Source organism: Ipomoea nil, unplaced genomic scaffold, assembly GCF_001879475.1.
Source record: "Ipomoea nil cultivar Tokyo-kokei standard unplaced genomic scaffold, Asagao_1.1 scaffold3321, whole genome shotgun sequence".
Classification (NCBI taxonomy): Eukaryota; Viridiplantae; Streptophyta; class Magnoliopsida; order Solanales; family Convolvulaceae; genus Ipomoea; species Ipomoea nil.
In genome coordinates, this window is record NW_017619749.1 from 2,292,943 (window position 1) to 2,308,989 (window position 16,047).

Sequence of the window (16,047 nt, forward strand, 5' to 3'; positions counted from 1 at the left end):
TCTGAATTAAAAATTCATTTTAAATCTTTAAAACAAAAAAAAAAAATAATAATAATAATAATTATGGCTTCCGGCGGAACTGGGATACGACAGAAACCATAGCTATGGTTTCTGGCAGAACCCAGTTCCGCCAGGAAAAAAAAAAATTGAAAGAGAAGAGGCAGAAAACGACTTCCGCCCAAATTTGGCGGAAGTCATTTTCCGCCAAATTGGGCTCATTTTCCCCAGTCAACGGAAAATGTTTTCCGTTGACTGGATTTTTCAGGTGTAGCCAAACACCAAAAACCCGGAAAATGACTTCCAGAAGTCATTTTCCGAGTTTCCAAACACAGCCTAAAAGATTTGTTAATGTTGGAAGTTAGATAAATATATGACATTCAAAATTCATGTTAAGTCCACAACTTCCAACTGAGCTGAGCGAGCTGTAAGCTTAAATTACAAGATTCAAGTTTAACTCTGCAATTACAAGATTCAAGTTTAACTCCTTATAAGAACTGTGAACTAACCTTCTCAATTTAAGCTAGCTAGCTTAGACAAACTGGAAACTTTCCCGTAAATCAAAGAAATATTGATGGTAGGGAGATTTTTAATGCGCAAAATATAACAGTGAAATTCACAAGCTCCACTATTTTGTTTATGGAGCGATGAAAGGAAGGAGAGATGAGAGATATTATTGTAGCAATTTCCTATTTGATTAAAATTGATATTTCACCTAAAAAGTAAATAAAACTTCGAGGACTTTGTGTAAACACCCTTCATTGCTATAGAGAAAAATATATAGTTATATACACACAAAGAAGATTGCACAACTAGAAAACAAGATTCTATTCCCTGGGAGGGGTTGGATTTGAATTTACCGGATCCTTGTCCACTTCCATAGCCATAACCTCGTCCTCGGTTTTATCCTCACTTGTCCCAGCTTTTAATCTCTGTCAAATTTAAGATATTGAAAACACAAGGTGCTTTATGATTGGCCAATGAATAAAATGAGTGCTAATAAGCTCAGTTATTCAATTCTACATGGCTAGTGCATTGATGGACTTAATGCCATATTCTTGTTTTCCTTTTGCCTCCTTGTGGGAAGAATTTATTTGGGTTACTGAGAAAAAAGTGATAGATTTTGAATAAAACTGACCTTGCTAGCTGGAGAATTTTCATTCAGCATGCGCGCAAACATTGTTGTGTAGAGGTTTGCATCTCTCTTGTTGCTTTCAACTTGAAGTTGTTTCAAATTCTTCTGCATTAGTTTCACCTCCCTGAGGATTTCATTTAATCAGAAATGTTGTCTTTATTAAAGATATAAGCAAAATAGATGGTAAACAAAATGTTATGGATCAATTAATAGTCATAAAGGTCAAGTTAAAGGCTTATAGCAGAGTAAAATTCAACATTTGGTAGCATTACCTATTCTGAGGATCAATTTCCAGCGATCTCTTGATGTCCAATTCAGCCAAGTGCAGGTCATTTGTCTTCATATAAGCTTGTGCTCGCCTATACAGAGCCTTCACATTTGACGACTCAACACTAAGGACCTATTCGTCATAAGCAGAGTGTAAGACTTCCTTCAGTGCTGCAAAAGATTGCCCCTAAAGCTAAAGGTTACTAGAATAAGAAGCCAAAGATATTGCGCTTGTTTGTCTCAGCCAGAACGTCTTGGAAAATAGACATTTCTGAGAAGCCTCAAGTCCTCAACTTTGGAGGTACTGGAAAGAGAGGCTCTTTGCTTCTTATCCAACTTCATAGACAAGCTATATGGGCCAAACAAATCACATAGTACAAGCAAAAAGAGAGATATTTAAATAATATACCATTGAACATTGTTTGATTGCTTCCTCAAAATCATCCAATTTGAGACAACAAGCTGCACCATTCAACCAGCACGATACTCGCAACGATTTGATCATGTTCTGATCATCATCTCCAAAGGGACCATCTTCACTAACAAAGTCCACAGCCTAGATAAACGTTAAGCACAGGCTGATTAATAAGAGCCGAACTGACAGGAGTCACAGACTAACAGAAATTCAATGTCGAGAAAATTATTCTCCAGTACCTTATCATATTTTTTCAATGCTCTTTGATACTTGCCAATTTTGAAGAGTACATTTCCTTCTTCCTTCTTTCTACTGGCTACTTCAATTCTCTCGTGACTACTAATTTCCCAAGGTGCCTTCTCCTGTAACAAAAAATTACTTTCAAGTCAAAGCCCAAGGAGAACCATAAATATGCCATAAAGAACCAAACCTTGTTTATTGGTATAAAATTGTTTTTTTTTCTGGTCTAGAGACATGACCTTCTACCAGTAGTACTTGCACACACCCCAGTACAACTACATGCACCCTAGTAACGAATTAACGATGTTTGGAATGAAATACATTAATGTTCATATGAGAATATGTTAATGTTCAGGTAATTAACAAATTTTAAGATTATTATACGAGCATGAACACTTGTGTATTGTGATGTGAACATTGTTCATTGTTGGTAGGATGTATGTAGCCAACGGCACACAAGTATTTGCCACCCTCTAAGGGATTTGCACCACCAAGGTATAGAAGATTACCCTTTTGAAATCTAACATTTCTACTTCAAAAACAATGGTTGAACAAGGAGGAACTGTTGCAATGTCACACTTCACTTCATCGCTTCCAAATCCATAGTCAGGCTTTACTGTCACAATTGCAAGCTCGCCCTTCTTCATTGTTGTAACTGCTCGGTCTAATCCACTAACAACTTGTTCTACAATAAACAGAAAAGAATTAGAATAATAACAAATTATATCATTTACATTTGTGTCTAATAAGTAATAACTGCTAAGTTGAGGCTTTGACCTTTATAAAAAGCTCACAAAAACCTTTATACGGAGAAACTGCTAAGTGTGTTATGTCTTCTCAGGCAATCCACAGAATAAATGCATATGATACCATTACATCTATTGTGGGGGGTGGAGGAGCCAAAGCTATGTTCCGGCATCAAATTTGGCCACAACTAACACCTGGTTGAGCCAACCGACTGGTTGGCAGGTAGCAAACAGCCTGTGATAAGAAATGTTTGACGAAGATTGGAGTGCCCGGTCGTGATTGGGTTACCCGGTTGACATGTACGACGCCCCGATCGGAGAGGAGAGAAGCGAGTGAAAAAAACCAATCGGATTGATAAAAACAAAAATGGACAACTGCTATGCAAGAAAAAATATAAATCTCTCACTTCTTGAAGTCGTCGACCATTCAAGAATTGGGGGACTCATGATGGTAAATATGCATTAAGACTACTCATGGAATCACCCGGTCCGGGAGCACCCAGTCGGGTACCTCGCCTGGTCAGCCGATTTTGTGCTTGGCTTGGGGAATTGGAGGGCCTAGCTTGCACAACAAGTAAAGAAAACCCACTTGCAGCTGTAGGAAGGGCGGTTGATGATGTCCATTAATGATGGATCTATTGCCTAGGGTAATCAGCCTACGCATAGCTAGAGGGCAACTGATCGGCTAAACAAATAGGAGCACGCCACGTCAAGCCACTTGCATCTAAAGCATTAAATGTCATAGCTGACTTCCTTAGTATAAATAGAGGGGTCTTCCCCTCAACCATCATACTCACTACATTGTAACATTACTGCACTTGTAATCATCTTCTATTCCATAATACAACAAAGCCTTGGTCCTTTCAGTTGTCCACCTGGCAGACCGATCGACCAGCCCAACCGATTGACTAAGCGTCATTTTGCTTGTTCACTACCTTAATATTTGTAGCGTAGTCGCGACCCCCGGTCCAACTTACACTATCACCGTGGCATACCAATAAGTTGTTAGAAATGGGGCCAAGATAGATTAGTTCAAGCCACCAAAAGTGTGTTCACAATTTGTCTCCTCAATACTCCTCTTTTGTGGTGGCACGTGGCAACCACCCTCTTTCCCAACACTTTTGCCGCATGGGTAGCCAGACAGATCAACTTGTCGACAACTAGAAGCCCATTTTACCTCAAGAAGTGATGACGGGATCTCACCAAAAGGCTATTTCCCTAAACAATCAACTCCTGTAGATTGGTAAGTTGGCCAAATTCTAGAGGAATTCTTCTGGTAAACCCATTAGAACACAGAGAAAACTCTAGGACAATCACCCCTAATAGGTTGTTATATCCACTTCAAAGAAAGGCTATTGATATTACCAACTGATATAATCCACTTCCCAAAGCCCCCAAGGTGGTGGAAATCAGAAAGATCGCCTTACTTCCCAGAACAAAGCGGATAAAACCAATCTATAACATGAAAGCATGATCAAAAGAGAGTTAAGTCGTTGTTAGCTTAAATTACAAGCTTGTGGTCACCGAGAAGGACGGCAGCGTCGGGCATTAGCACAAGGCAATTGTATGGAATAAACCTCGGGAGAAATCCAGAGAGCTCACATCATTCAAACAATTATAAGTCTACTTTGCAACTCTTATAAATAATGGAAGATGTAAACAAATTCAATGTCTGATATTTTGTCAGATATTTTATCCTTATCGGATAAAAAAGGCAGAAAAAGCTTTTGTGTTTTTTTTTAAAGATTCAATCTTGAAAACCCAACGTTAGAAGGGAAGTTCACTACTGAGAATTCCCAATCAGAATGACAATTTTCTTAAACCTCCATGGAAAATACCAACAGGATATGAAGCAGTAGCAGTACCCATTGAAACTATCAGCCTAGCCTTCACCATTCACCATCCTCTCCGTCCTGCCATTTCACCAAATACTCAACATTCTCATGTTCTCGCCCTTGCCTCTCTTTTCCAATCTCTTCTCCACTTCAGCAAACTAAGAATGTGGAAGGTTTTCACAGGATTTGCAAAGCTTGACAGCCTCTTTCTTTTAGGTGATAAGATCCGCAGACACAGTCTCTCTTCCGATGGCTCTCAGCCCCTTCTCCCTCTTAGATCTCATAGACTTCACCATTTCTCTTGGGTTCTCATTCCGTTTGGTCATCAACTTTGCTAGGGTTTAAGAGGATAAATAGAGGATGGGGCTAGTAGCATTGTCTTGGTATTTAGTGTGATGGTGAAGACCTGAGGATGAAGCTGGGTAGATAATGGAAGGACAATTTTTCCCCTTTAAAAAACTCTGGTAACCGATATCAGCCCAATTCCAGCAAGTCATGCCAGATAATTGGTTATGACCAAATGTGGCAACAAATCAAAGTCATGCACCAAATGTGGCAATTGGGGATTAATATGGCAGGGGCATAATAGTCAAAGGACTAAAAATAGAAAAAATCCTTTTATTTCCAAGGGAGGAAGTGTGGGATATATTTTGCATGTGGCATTTTCTTCATCTGATATGCATTCTCTAAGCAAAGATAGAAGAATTCATTTTGATATTTTTTTTAAATATACAAACCTTCATCAGTTGTAAACTCCAAGGGCTTCCCTCCATCCAAACCTTTTTTCTCAAATAAAGTGCCATCCTCAAGCAAACCTGAATACCTAACTGGACATTGAACAGTAAATTGAGAAGTTTGAGAGTAAGTCAAAACACATCGCAGCAAGAAGATGCATTAAACCAAAGTTTGAAAAAGAGACTTGACAATTTGACAAATCACAACTCAATAGCTGCCTATTCATGGAATCATGGTTAGAAGGCTTTGCATTATACAGTGCAAGTCTACATTCTTATTTACTCCGTATAATATTGCCCTACTGAAAATAGAGTCCGATATTATTTTCAGCGAACTATCTCAAATTCCAATTCAAGTACTCCGTAATATTTTTGGCTCAAATATATTATACTTAGTTGAACTATGTCAAATTCCAATTCCAATACAGTGAAAGTCTACATTCTTATTTATAATATTGCCCTACTGAAAATAGAGTTCGACATTATTTTCAGTGAACTATGTCAAATTCCAATTCAAATAATATTTTTGGATCAAATTGCTGCCAAGTAGGTTTTGAGCAATTTGCATTTGTTATGAGACATGTCATTGCCATCCGAATAGAAAAGGGAAAACATGGTAGAAGTGCCAAACACTTACTACTAACAGCTGCGCCTTCATTTGCAGTGTGAGCACCTTCCCCTTCTTTCAAAATCTTCTTTAAAACTCCTAAATTACCAGTCACATCTATCACAGGTTTGAAGGATACCAACTCCAGATCAATGCTCAGAACAGAACCGGAGGGAACCAAAGGGAAGCCACTGGTAGAATCCTTATCCCTATCCCCAAAGGCATCTGAAGAAAGGTAAAATTATGGAAAAACAAACTCCTGAAATTTACAGGAAGAATCCTGTAGAATGATTCTTACATAGAAACACACATGCACATGTTTACACAGAAGATATTCATTCTGGAATTACTACAGTAAGTCTCGTACTGATAGAGTAGGCCCTCTAGACCACATGTGCATACATTTCATGTAAAATTAGAGAATGCAATTTCTATTTTCGACCATAGAACACCAATCTTTTTCTGGTACATATCATTTAAAATCAACATACTTCTGCCCGAGGCTTCTACAAGCTATATAGTTAATTGCCGCAGAACAGTTATGCATACAAACCAACAAAATATCCTCTTGTATAGTATGTTTGAAGAGTCTAGATGTATTATTACAAGCTTGATTATTATACATGCTCCAAATACCAAATAGTTTTTTAAAAAAAATGATCATTTGAATAAATATAATGAAGCTTATTAGTTCAAAAAAAAAGGCAGAAAAGCATCTCCCTGTTACTGAAATAGAATTATTAGTCAAGCAATTATCAAGTTAAGGAAAAGAAGATAGTCAGTGAGCGTACACTGAGGCTGGACAATTAAATTGACTCTCTCCCCCCTTTTCATTGTCTTGATTGCTTTAGGTAATGCTTTGCAAAAATTACCTAAAAGAAAGAGAAGTAATGGGTAATAAAAGAGCAGAACATACATCAATACAGCATACATCCTTAGATAAAGGTAGTTGAACCTTCATCCTCCAGAATAATAATTTATTAAAAAAAAAAAAAATTAAAAATCAAATGTATCAAGGTACCATCTTTGATGTAAAATTCTACTCCCTCTTCAGCTGCTTTTGAAACAATAGCACCATCAACCGTCATTGCAGTGTACCTTACTGTCTCATAAATTGAAAGACTAGTAAGAATACATATGCAAATCGCAACTAGATAAGGAGAAAATGCTTAAGGCTACAAGATATAATATTAAAAAAGTATATTTTTTTCCTACAAAAAGGAAAGGAGGTGATTGGGGTATACACATAAGTATTTGAGTACCTAAAACTTCATCTAAATCACCAGGAGGCCCAGTCATCCCAGTCAGGTCCCCCTTCTCCATAATCCTCTTGATAATACCACCATCCTTGCAAACATCTACCACTGTGATCCATGAGATGAGTTCTACTTCAAACTGAATTGCAGCATTTGGCGGAACACCATCACTGCCTGTTGCTCCATACGCCAGTTCCGGAGGCAAAGTGAACAATGCTGTTTCACCTTTTCTCATTGTAATAATCCCATGATCTAAGCCAGTAACAAGTTTACCTAACCAACCACTATTTTCATGTAAATAGACCAATAATACAGCAAGAGCAATAATCTTTCACTCAATTCTCAAAACTCAAAGTAGAAAAGTGATAAAAGTGAAATGAACAACTCAATTTGCTTCATTTCAACTTTGTTTAAGACGCATTACCACACTCTTACACAGTTATCCCATAGCTTTGAGATAGCCAAAATTTTGAATCAATGGCAGGCAGTAATCTAAACTACTCTATTACCCGAAATTCTTTTTATTTTCTGATTATTATTTCCTACAATAACTAACAGAGCATAAAATTGTTGATTTGAGTTTGTATTTAGATAGTTATCACTTAACTCTGATTCTAAGAACATTTCTGAAATACCTAAAGAGAAGATATATCAATCCAAAGCAGAAATGCAGGAAAAAAAAAAAAAAGAAACAAACAAACAAAGGCTATAGATAGAGCTAGAACTCACCTTGGCCAAGCTTGAAAGTAAAGGGCTGATCATCGCCCCTAGTTGATGCAAATTTGGTTCCATCAAGCAGACTACCCACATAGTGAACTGCAGCTCAACCGCACACAGGCCGTGAGAAGAGAGAAAGCGAGAGAGAATTTAACTAAAAATCTAGAAAGAATGAATGAATGAAGAGGTGAAGTGAGACTTTAATTTTATTTTTATTTTTTCTAGTGGGAATACCAGTGAGTTCATCGCCTAATTCCGGGCTCTCCCAACCATCGCCACACTTGAGGAGCTTCTTTTTAAGGCTAGTGCCGTTGCTGCACCTGATTTCTCTCTCCTCGCCCACCTTCAGCGGCGGAGCAGACTCGATCACTTCCCCTGGCTCTTCGTCGAACTCGTCGTTCTCGTCAATGAAGTTCGCTGCAGTAGCTAGGGAAAATTCCACCATTTTCGATTTACCAAGATGTTTGGCCTTCCAGTTCCAGATGGTAGTGAGAAGCGTGATGTACTTGTTTGCAGGATAGGATAGTGGTTGGGCATCAATACAGGAGATGGAGAACTCGGGTTATATTTCAGTGGGCTTTCTTTATCCCAGAAGCCCATGGGCCATGCTTTGCTCAAATGTTGCAGTAGAATTAGAATGCAGGCCCAACCCAAGTTTGTATTGGCTTATAATAGTCATTGCCCCATCAGTTGGATTTGAAATTGCCGGTCCACGATTCAATAACATTATGCTCCAATGTCTCATTTTACTTTTTGTGTTTACTATTCATTAATTAAACCAACGCTTCATTTTTTTTTTCTTTAATATTTTTTAATTTAATTTTTTATGTTTAATAATAATTTATGTAATTTTTAAATATATAAATTTTATATACTAACACTCAAATAAATATTACAAAAAATAAATATGAGTCAAGTCTCATTAACTTAATCCAACACATAAAATGCGACAAATAGAGTAAATATAACCTACTTTAGAGTAAAAATATCAATTCAGTTCATAATTTGGCACTCTTACAATTAAAATTCTCTTCCTACTTTAGAGTAAAAATATCAATTCAGTTCATAATTTGGCACTTTTACAATTAAAAATCTCTTCTTCTTCTTTTTTTTGTAAACTACATTGGTATCTGATATTTTTTTTTTTTTGGTGTAAACCACACATTGTGTTTCGGGTCTTTCTCTGTCCGTGTAACGGTCCAGGTCCATCCGGTTCGCTCCGAGAGGCACAGAAGCTGGCCCAAAAGGAATTGTCACTTGTGGGAATCAAACCCGAGTTATCCCAAAATTCTCCCCCACAAAGAAAGCTCAATTGCCACTTGAGCTACCCTATTGGGTTATTGATATCTGATATTAATTCAGTTAGTCTTAGTTGATCTCCAAACATTACTGAATACAGTTGTTGTTTTTTTGGGGAGAGGGAGGGGAGAGCTTAAAATTCAATATGTGCTTGGTCCAAATAAAGCCGAGTTCAATTTAATTTTAATTTCATTTTGTGTCCTAAATTTATAAATGACAGTGACTTTAAATTCTTTTTATAAGAATATTTACTTTTGATTTTATTATTACTGTAGTATGACTATTTTTTTGTCATTTATCAACAAAACGGTTTAAATTTCATTAAATACAATGACATTTTAGTATTCAATTATGGATATTTAAAAAAAAAAAACATAAAAATATAACTGTTAAACCTATTTTATATATATAAAAAATTAAAATGTGTTTGTATTTAATGACATTTCAACGATTTTATTGACGAAGGACTAAAAATAATTATGCCACAATAATACTATGAATAAATGAGAATGTTCTAATAAAAAATGACTAAATATAAACTGTCACCTATAAATCTATGACTAGAAAATGGAATTAACTCTAAAATTTACTTAGTCCCTTTGAACTTTTCTTATCAAACTATTTTATGGCCTATATTGAGTTAGTTTTAGTTATGGTCAAAATTTTGTATCATTTAAAAAAAAATTACTAATATAATTATAAATTCGCCATTAAAATATAGCATTAAAAGACAAAACGAGGCACAACTATGAATAGTAGCAAGTGGAAAACCTACCACAATATGAAAATGTCAATGGTTAGTAGCAGCAGCCTTTAACGTTACTTGGAAACTGCCTGCGGTGGGAGAAGTCTTCGACGACTTATAGAAGATTAGGGGAACTTTTGTTTTATTCGGCATAATAGTTTTGCCTTTCAATTTGTATGAAAGTATGTTACAATAGCTTTTTTGGTAAAATCCATTTTGTAGGTTGACTTTTAACTTCTAATTTAACATGTGAATTACGGAATATATTATTTATTATAGACAAATCAACTTTGTATGCTAACCTTTAGGCGCCATTTTTTTAATGCAAAAGAGAATTTTCACTCTAAAAATACATAAGAGATATCTCAAAAACGTAAAAGATTGAATCTACAATCTTAAATATAAGTACCAAAAAGTAAATTCATATAATCTCAAATACACATCATGCTTCGAAGATAACCTTAATATTTTCAGCACAGCGACACCAAAACGTACACAATGTTGACAATATTGTCTAGACAAATCAAAATGACTTACCATCTCCTTTGTTGGAAAGTAGACATCCGGGGCTTTCAATGTTTATATAATTTGTCAACCTTGAACACCAGAAAACCCATATAATCTTATCCTAAAGTCGTCACTCATTGTGCAGCGCGCATTTCATGACTAGATTGGATCGAATCTGTGCGGTGAACTTTCGTTTTCTTTATTTTCTTCTTTTGGCACCTCTTTCTTTGAACTCACTCCTGTGCCATTTCTCTTCTAGAAAATGAAAGAAATGGAAAATAATCCTCCCTTAGAATACAAGAATGTTGTTCTCTGTCACCATACAGAACCACCGCACGGTTATTATCATGATAATTATGAAGGTGCTCACACAGATAATCCAGTTAATTCCTGAGTGGTAGATTGTGAACAAAAATATAAAATTTAGTTTGGTTACACCTAATATGATAGGTTGTACTGGTCCTTACACCCAATCTGAAGGATAAACTTCTTATGAGTTATCATAAACAGTTGAGTCACTACCATTTCATTATTCTGTGGAGAGGGTCGAGTGAAATTTAATTTCCATTTGTGGGCATGCAATGATAATTATGAAGAATGGTAGAATGAAGAATATGAAATGATGTTTAATTTTGCAGAAACCATTGAATTTCATGAGTCTCGAGGTTGAAGCAATGGGTTCGTTATGCTTCAGCTATCGAGGGAATGGAGAATAAACCTGAAACGGCATTGTGGGATTGAATGGGCACAGTCATGGTAACTCCATTCATGCGCCATGTCGATCACCATCCAATGCACAGAATCATCATCATCATCATCAACCATGATAGATCGACCTGAAAGCACCTGCTCCCAAGCCAACCAAACCAATTCAAACTACAATTACAAAGCTTCAATTTCAATTCCGCTGAATATATAACAAAAAAATCAAAACCCAATGACTGTACTCCTCTTGTTGGTAACGGCGTAGCTTTTGCTTCTGGGATACTTCATCTCATCGACGCCATGATTACTATCATCCTCGCCCACGCCGCTCTCCTCCTCGATCCTCCCCATCGCCACGCTGCTGCTCCGCCGCACCCTCTGCGACGACCTCATCGCCATCGCCGCCGCCGCCGCCTGCTGCTGATGCTTCATGTACTGCTGCATCAGCCTCTCCAGCTCGATCCTACCCTCCATGCCGCGCATCGACGCCGCCTTCAGAAGCTCCCGGTAGTCCTCGCTGTCGTTGGACCCCTGCGAGCTCACACTGTAGCTCCGTTGAACCCTCGCCGCCTTCGACTGGTTCACCACCGCGTAATTGTTCATGCCGTTAATGTAACAGTCTTTCGTCCTCGCTAAACACCTCATCGGCAGCGCGAGAAATCTCAGGAATCTGTTCTGGGTTGCCTTCCCGCCTTTCATGTCGTTCGTGTAAATCAAGAATCTAGTAAAACACGATCAGATCGGATAAGCTAAGGGAATTGAGTAAAAATCTTGAATATTGAAAACTGGAATGGGAATGGGAATGGGATTGAAAGAATGATTTGGAGTGTGTTGAATCTGTGGGTTTTTATGCATTGGCTGAGTCCTATATAGCACGCCGGATTACATAAGGATAAGAACAAATTTTATTTGGGAATGCAGGAACACGTTGTAGGCCAAACTTGAAAACCATCCAAATATATCCAACTTGCTAAAGTTGACGGCGGCATTTTTTCCAAAATTTGGACCGTTCTTGAAGAATTACCATTTTTTAATTATCTTTTTGGTCTTGTTGCTGATTCAGCACCGCGTTCATATTATTGTTATCTAGAAGAAATGGTCCATGATTTGCGTGTCCTAATGAAAACTTCTATATTCCATAAACATTTTAATAATACCAAACTTTACAGGTTCGACTCATATCGAATCTGAATTTATTTGTGATGTTGGATAATTATTAGAGTTGTGATTTAAAAAAGATTTATAAAATTCAATTAAGTTAATTAGACAATTATTTTAGTAATCACAATATTCTAAATTTATTAGTTTGAGCTAATTAATCAACTATGGACAATTTGTACTTTAATATGGTCTTTAATCGATATGATCATAAAACGAGTTTTACTTAAAACATACTTTTAGAATAGTTGCAAGGTTTCTCGTAAATCAAAGATAGGGACGGAGCTACCCCTCTCGGCCTTTCTCCACCCCATATATAACTTTTGTATGTATATATGTATATATAGTACATGTTTTAGTATTAGTATAAAAAAAGTGTTGAATGTTAATAAGAAATGATGAGTTAGATTATAGTTGGTAGAGCACATGTTTGGTTGTAATAATAAGAAATCCGGCCTTACTTCTTCACCTACCTCAATAAAATTTCTGGCTCCGTCCCTGAATATATATATATATATATATATATATATATTATGATATATGGACCAATTGCCGGTGTGGCTGCGTGGAGGCAACTTCAGAATACTTGCCGGTGCATATAAAATCAATGGGAACACTCAACGGATTGTCCCCCGCCCGCGGTTTGGCAAACATTGGGTACTAACTAATTACTCTCCGCAAGTTAATAATATAATATAATTGGAAACGTGATCTTATGTACATATATTATTGTGGGAATACTATGTAAATGCACATAACCTTTGAACTGGTATACATGATATTTTGACTTGGTTTTTAGCTGATGAATTAATTAATTTGGGATGCTCGATCGAATTAATCAAACCAATAATTAAAGAATAAGCAGTAAAAACAAAATACTGAGTTAAAAAGATAATGCTTTGTATTAATGGCTTGTGTGAGATGATTACAAAAAGGATTGTGATGGTGTCATAACAAAGACAAAGGAAAAATATATATGCTAAGATTAAATCATAAACTGCCGCCAAGAAAATGGTGCAACGGGCAGTTATTAGAGCCCTTTGACCATGTTTACCCGTCTAGTCTGCGCCTGCTAGGCGCCGAGCTCGACCATGACCTCCCGAAGTCGAGTGCTGAGCTCGGCCTTGGTCGCGAGAGACCGAGCATCAAGCTTGGCCTTATAGCCGCGCGAGGCTGTGTGCAGAGCTCGACCTCGGAAGGCCGCTCGAGGCCGAGCATAGTGCTCGCTTGGGCTGTTCAATCAAGGCCGAGCTCAGGGCCTTGAGGCCAACTGCGGGGCGCCTTTGGTGCACGAGGCCACGGTCGATGGGGTCCGCCTCGAGGCCAACCTTGGAGGTTGGCTCAGATTATCTGAATCAGTCCATTCAGATCGATTTGCTCTGGATTTGTTATCAATACACCCATCAATAGCATTTAATTCAAAGAATTGGACTTGGCGTAATAAAGTGACAAAGTTCATTAAATAATTATGAATGTGGAAAATTTTAAACTCACGTGTAAGGTACGTATTTGGTACAAATATTAATTATAACAAAAAGTATATGGTTTGATCAAGAATGAGGTGCATGACTGCTCATATAGTCTTTCATTGTTCTAGAAAACGAATCTTCTTGGACAATTGAGATATTTGAAATAAAAATGCTCCATCGCCAACTATGCGTAAGCTAACATGGTGAGGATTTTTTTTTATTTTTTATTTTTAATCATATCAGATGTTTTCTAGTGAATGTATGTTATGATTTCACACATTGAGACTAAACTTGTTCATATATTACCAAGTAAGATCTCAAATAGTGATAAAAGTTCATTCATGGTTTTTAAAGTAGTTACATTTGTTGAGCATATAACCATTAATGTGCAATCCAACTATCAGCTTAGGCTTTTAGTTGAGATGGAGCACATGCTTCAAAGGTCATGGGTTCGAATCTCTACATCACCCGATAAGCGACTATGATCCACGTATTTGAGTATACCATTAATGTCTAATCCAACTATCAATTTAGGCTTGATAAGCGATAAGCGACTACGGTCCCGAGTATACCCCATTAATGTCCAATCCAACTATCAGTTTAGGCTTTAGGCTTTTAGTTGACATATCACTTCATATACAATCAATGTATAACATGGTGAGGACTGAGGAGCTATGGATAAGGAAATTAAAATAGTTTCCATGTTCGAATTGGCTTTATATACGATAAGCTTGGAAGACTTTTGAAATTTCAAAATAATTATTTTTGAACACCAATTTATAATATAAATGTTGCTTTACTAGTAGGTGCATGGTTGAAATTCTAGTGTATAAATATTTGAGCAACGACAGGCCATTAAAATGTATATCATAATTTAGTCTTTTTACTCGTCTTCAACACATATCAATCCTTAATAAGTTTATGATTAAAACTTATAATACATGCCTTTTCTATTTATTGTTGTAATGATTACAGAACTGCACAGAAACATAGGAGAGAGAGGACCAGTCAACATAGAAATTGGTGGGATTGGGCCGATTGGCTAATGAGGCATGCATGCGGAAGTATGAGTTTCGAGGGCTCCAAAACTATAATTAATGCAAATTACAATGTTACTTTGTCCTTCCCAAAATCTAAAAAAATAAATAAATAAATAAAAAATAGCCAATCTATACAATCAACAATCGTTATGATCAAGATTCACACTGCACTATAAATTTTAGTTCATTTGTTTGTGTTTGTTTAATTTATTATAATTTTTTGTGTCTAACATTATAAAATTATGTACCTTTTGAATATGAATTTTGTACATAAAACAAATTAGTAATTATATTATTTTAGAGATGCTGGATGTTGGACTTGACTTTTTAAGCCCATTAACGACTTTCACTCAACAATCTCACAATTACGGCAATTTATATCCTACACCACGGCGCGCGTTGCACTATGCGTCCAGATGCAAAACGACGTCGTTTTAATTTTTTTTTTTTAAAAATTTCCTGCCCCAGTGTATGGCAGTTAATTTTTCTTTAAAAAAAACCCATGTTCAAAAATGTACATAATGTTATACTAGAATACACATAATTGTATACATGAATGTACATAATTATATAACAGAATATGCATACTCTTTGTAGAAGATAATACACATAATCTAACATAATACATAATAAACATAAACTTTTAACATAATCACATCAACTCTTAACATAATACACACAAATTTTCTGATTCGAATGTACATAATTGTATAAAAAGAATGTACATAATTGTATAAAAAATGTACATAACTGTATGAACAAATATACATAATTGTATAAACAAATATACATAATTGTGTGAACAAATATACATAATCACAACAACTTCCTACCGCGCCTCCCAAAACGACGTCGTTTTGGCAGGCGCGCAACGCACAATGCTACGCGCGCCGTGGTGTAGGGTATAACGATTGCACAATTACCTAAATACTTGGTGTTAGACTTGGTCTTAGTCCTTTACTGACCTTCTCCATTAAATTAATTTAAGCTTACACCTGCCGAGGGAGCAGGCTTGCATTAAAAGAATTTCATCAGGCCAAATCTCAAATTCCAAGTTCTAATTTCTTAATTATGATATGGCTATATTAAAACACCCAATTGAATAAACTACTAATTACGGAGCAGCGGATAACATTAGTGCTATTTTAGTAGAATGGCAGAAGTAGTATTAAAAA

General features: G+C 36.5%; 1 protein-coding gene across 2 annotated transcripts; it reads right to left on the bottom strand.

Moving 5' to 3' along the window:
- Nucleotides 1-739: 739 nt before the first annotated feature.
- LOC109170416 (peptidyl-prolyl cis-trans isomerase FKBP62-like) lies at nucleotides 740-8,652 on the bottom strand. 2 transcript variants are annotated; one of them, XM_019319526.1, is made up of 13 exons: nucleotides 8,184-8,652; nucleotides 7,962-8,048; nucleotides 7,239-7,505; nucleotides 6,998-7,078; nucleotides 6,768-6,848; nucleotides 6,007-6,201; nucleotides 5,373-5,462; nucleotides 2,564-2,739; nucleotides 2,054-2,176; nucleotides 1,809-1,955; nucleotides 1,405-1,532; nucleotides 1,136-1,256; nucleotides 740-929 (listed from the first exon to the last, which is right to left on the bottom strand). In XM_019319526.1, the coding sequence occupies exons 1-13, from the start codon at nucleotides 8,392-8,394 to the stop codon at nucleotides 825-827; spliced, it is 1,812 nt and encodes a 603-aa protein (XP_019175071.1). In that variant the 5' UTR covers nucleotides 8,395-8,652; the 3' UTR covers nucleotides 740-824. The 2 variants fall into 2 exon arrangements, with proteins under 2 accessions (XP_019175071.1, XP_019175072.1); XM_019319527.1 differs by lacking the exon at nucleotides 8,184-8,652 and having other exon boundaries at nucleotides 7,239-7,516; nucleotides 7,962-8,029.
- Between the last annotated feature and the right edge of the window lie 7,395 nt (nucleotides 8,653-16,047).